Source organism: Lipotes vexillifer, unplaced genomic scaffold (assembly GCF_000442215.2).
Source record: "Lipotes vexillifer unplaced genomic scaffold, Lipotes_vexillifer_v1.1 scaffold308, whole genome shotgun sequence".
NCBI classification, from domain to species: Eukaryota; Metazoa; Chordata; class Mammalia; order Artiodactyla; family Lipotidae; genus Lipotes; species Lipotes vexillifer.
In genome coordinates this window covers 3,892,653-3,894,277 of record NW_006792985.1, presented here as the reverse complement: position 1 = coordinate 3,894,277, position 1,625 = coordinate 3,892,653, and the positions used below count along the sequence as shown (strand labels likewise).

General features: G+C 48.3%; 1 protein-coding gene across 1 annotated transcript in view; it reads left to right on the top strand.

Moving 5' to 3' along the window:
• DPYSL2 (dihydropyrimidinase like 2) overlaps nt 1-1,625 on the top strand; it is a 75,902-nt gene that overhangs the window by 71,007 nt on the left and 3,270 nt on the right. Inside the window, exon 12 of the mRNA XM_007466187.1 lies at nt 1,098-1,277. Within this exon, the coding sequence (XP_007466249.1) occupies nt 1,098-1,277 (180 nt within the window). The remainder of the gene's footprint in view (nt 1-1,097; nt 1,278-1,625) is intronic.

The window sequence follows — 1,625 nt, the reverse complement described above, 5'->3', positions numbered from 1 at the left end:
TTTCCCTCATTCCTTCAGTAGCTTCCACGTTACTCCTTTGAGCCTCTGAGTAGGGCTGCCACCCCCTGTTGGCCTTTTCTATCAACACCACTGGTCGAATGTGAGCTGTAGATAGAGCCAGCCGGGGGCTTCTCCATACTCACCAGCCTCTGCACTAGGCAGGGGTTGTTACCCTGAATGGCAGTACAACAGCTCTAGTCACAGACGGACTCTTCAGTGCTGATAACCTGGTCTGAATCTCCCCAGAAGCCCAGCTCCTTTTTATGGATGGAGCTGCCTATTAATTCTCCAGGTCCGGCCACGTGTACCTGTGAGCAGGGCAGGCGTCTGGAATCTGGGGAAGGAGCAATGGAGGAGTTGAGGTTTTACCATCGACTGTAATGCCCCGATTTCCTGTCGTCACAGCAGCAAACTCACTCAGAGACCCCACATAGTTTCCAAGAGGGCACGTGGCTACGTCCCCCTTTCACCGTGAGAAGCTGGAAACTAAAAGGATGGCTGCCTTGTTGGGAAATTAAACCTCAAACATTTTATCAAAGGCCTGTCTCTGGAGTTACCACAGTCCTTTCATTTAGGAACTTCAGCTTGACCACATCTCTTAAGAGATTGGAAATCCAGGCAAACCAGTGGGAAAACCTACTCGTGGATGGCTCATTGCAAGATTAAATTTAGAACTTGGTCAGAGAAGGCTTCTCGGGATTTTAACCTGATTGGAGCTTGATTTAGTAAGAACAGAGTCACCGCTAATACGAGGCATCATTTTCTTACATTCGTGTGGCATTTACAAACCCTCATGCTTTTCCATACGATTTTTCTGTTCAATTATTTTTACCCCCCAATTTTTTTTTTTTTTTTTGGTGCCGAAACCCAGGAATGAACAAACGCAAATCTTTGAGAGGTAGGAAAGATTATGCCATGTTCTAGACAGAATTAAGACATAGAGATTAAGTCCTGTTGGGTGGCCAGTCAGGAGAGGGAGTTCATCTCTGGGCTTTTCTTTCGTCCGAGTGATGTTGGGTCATGGGTGCCGCCAGATCGATGAGATCTCGCCAGGATGGAGGGTGGATTCTGAAGTTTACTGTGTTCCCTTCCTCTAGTCTCTCGAATACAACATCTTCGAAGGAATGGAGTGCCGTGGCTCTCCCCTGGTGGTCATCAGCCAGGGGAAGATTGTTCTGGAAGACGGCACCCTTCATGTCACCGAAGGCTCTGGACGCTACATCCCCCGGAAGCCCTTCCCTGACTTTGTTTATAAGCGTATCAAGGCAAGGAGCAGGGTGAGTACCTCTGATCTTATGAGTGGTTCCTATCGTGGATTAAGTTCAACTCCAAAATCACTAAGCACCTTGAGTCAGACTATTGAGGTATATACAGACGATTCATAGATAAGGGAAACACAGTCTTTTTATTCCTGGAGTTCAGAATGCCAGCGGAGGAGCCAGGCTGGTCCGCAGCCAGCCGGATTGAAGTGGGACTGCTGTCATGAGGAGTGTGTGATGAGACTCAGAGGAGGGAACCGCTGCTGAGGAGTCTTTTTTTTTTTTTTTTTTTTTTTTTCTTGCGTTATGCGGGCCTCTCACTGTTGTGGCCTCTCCCATTTGCGGAGCACAGGCTCCGGACGCGCA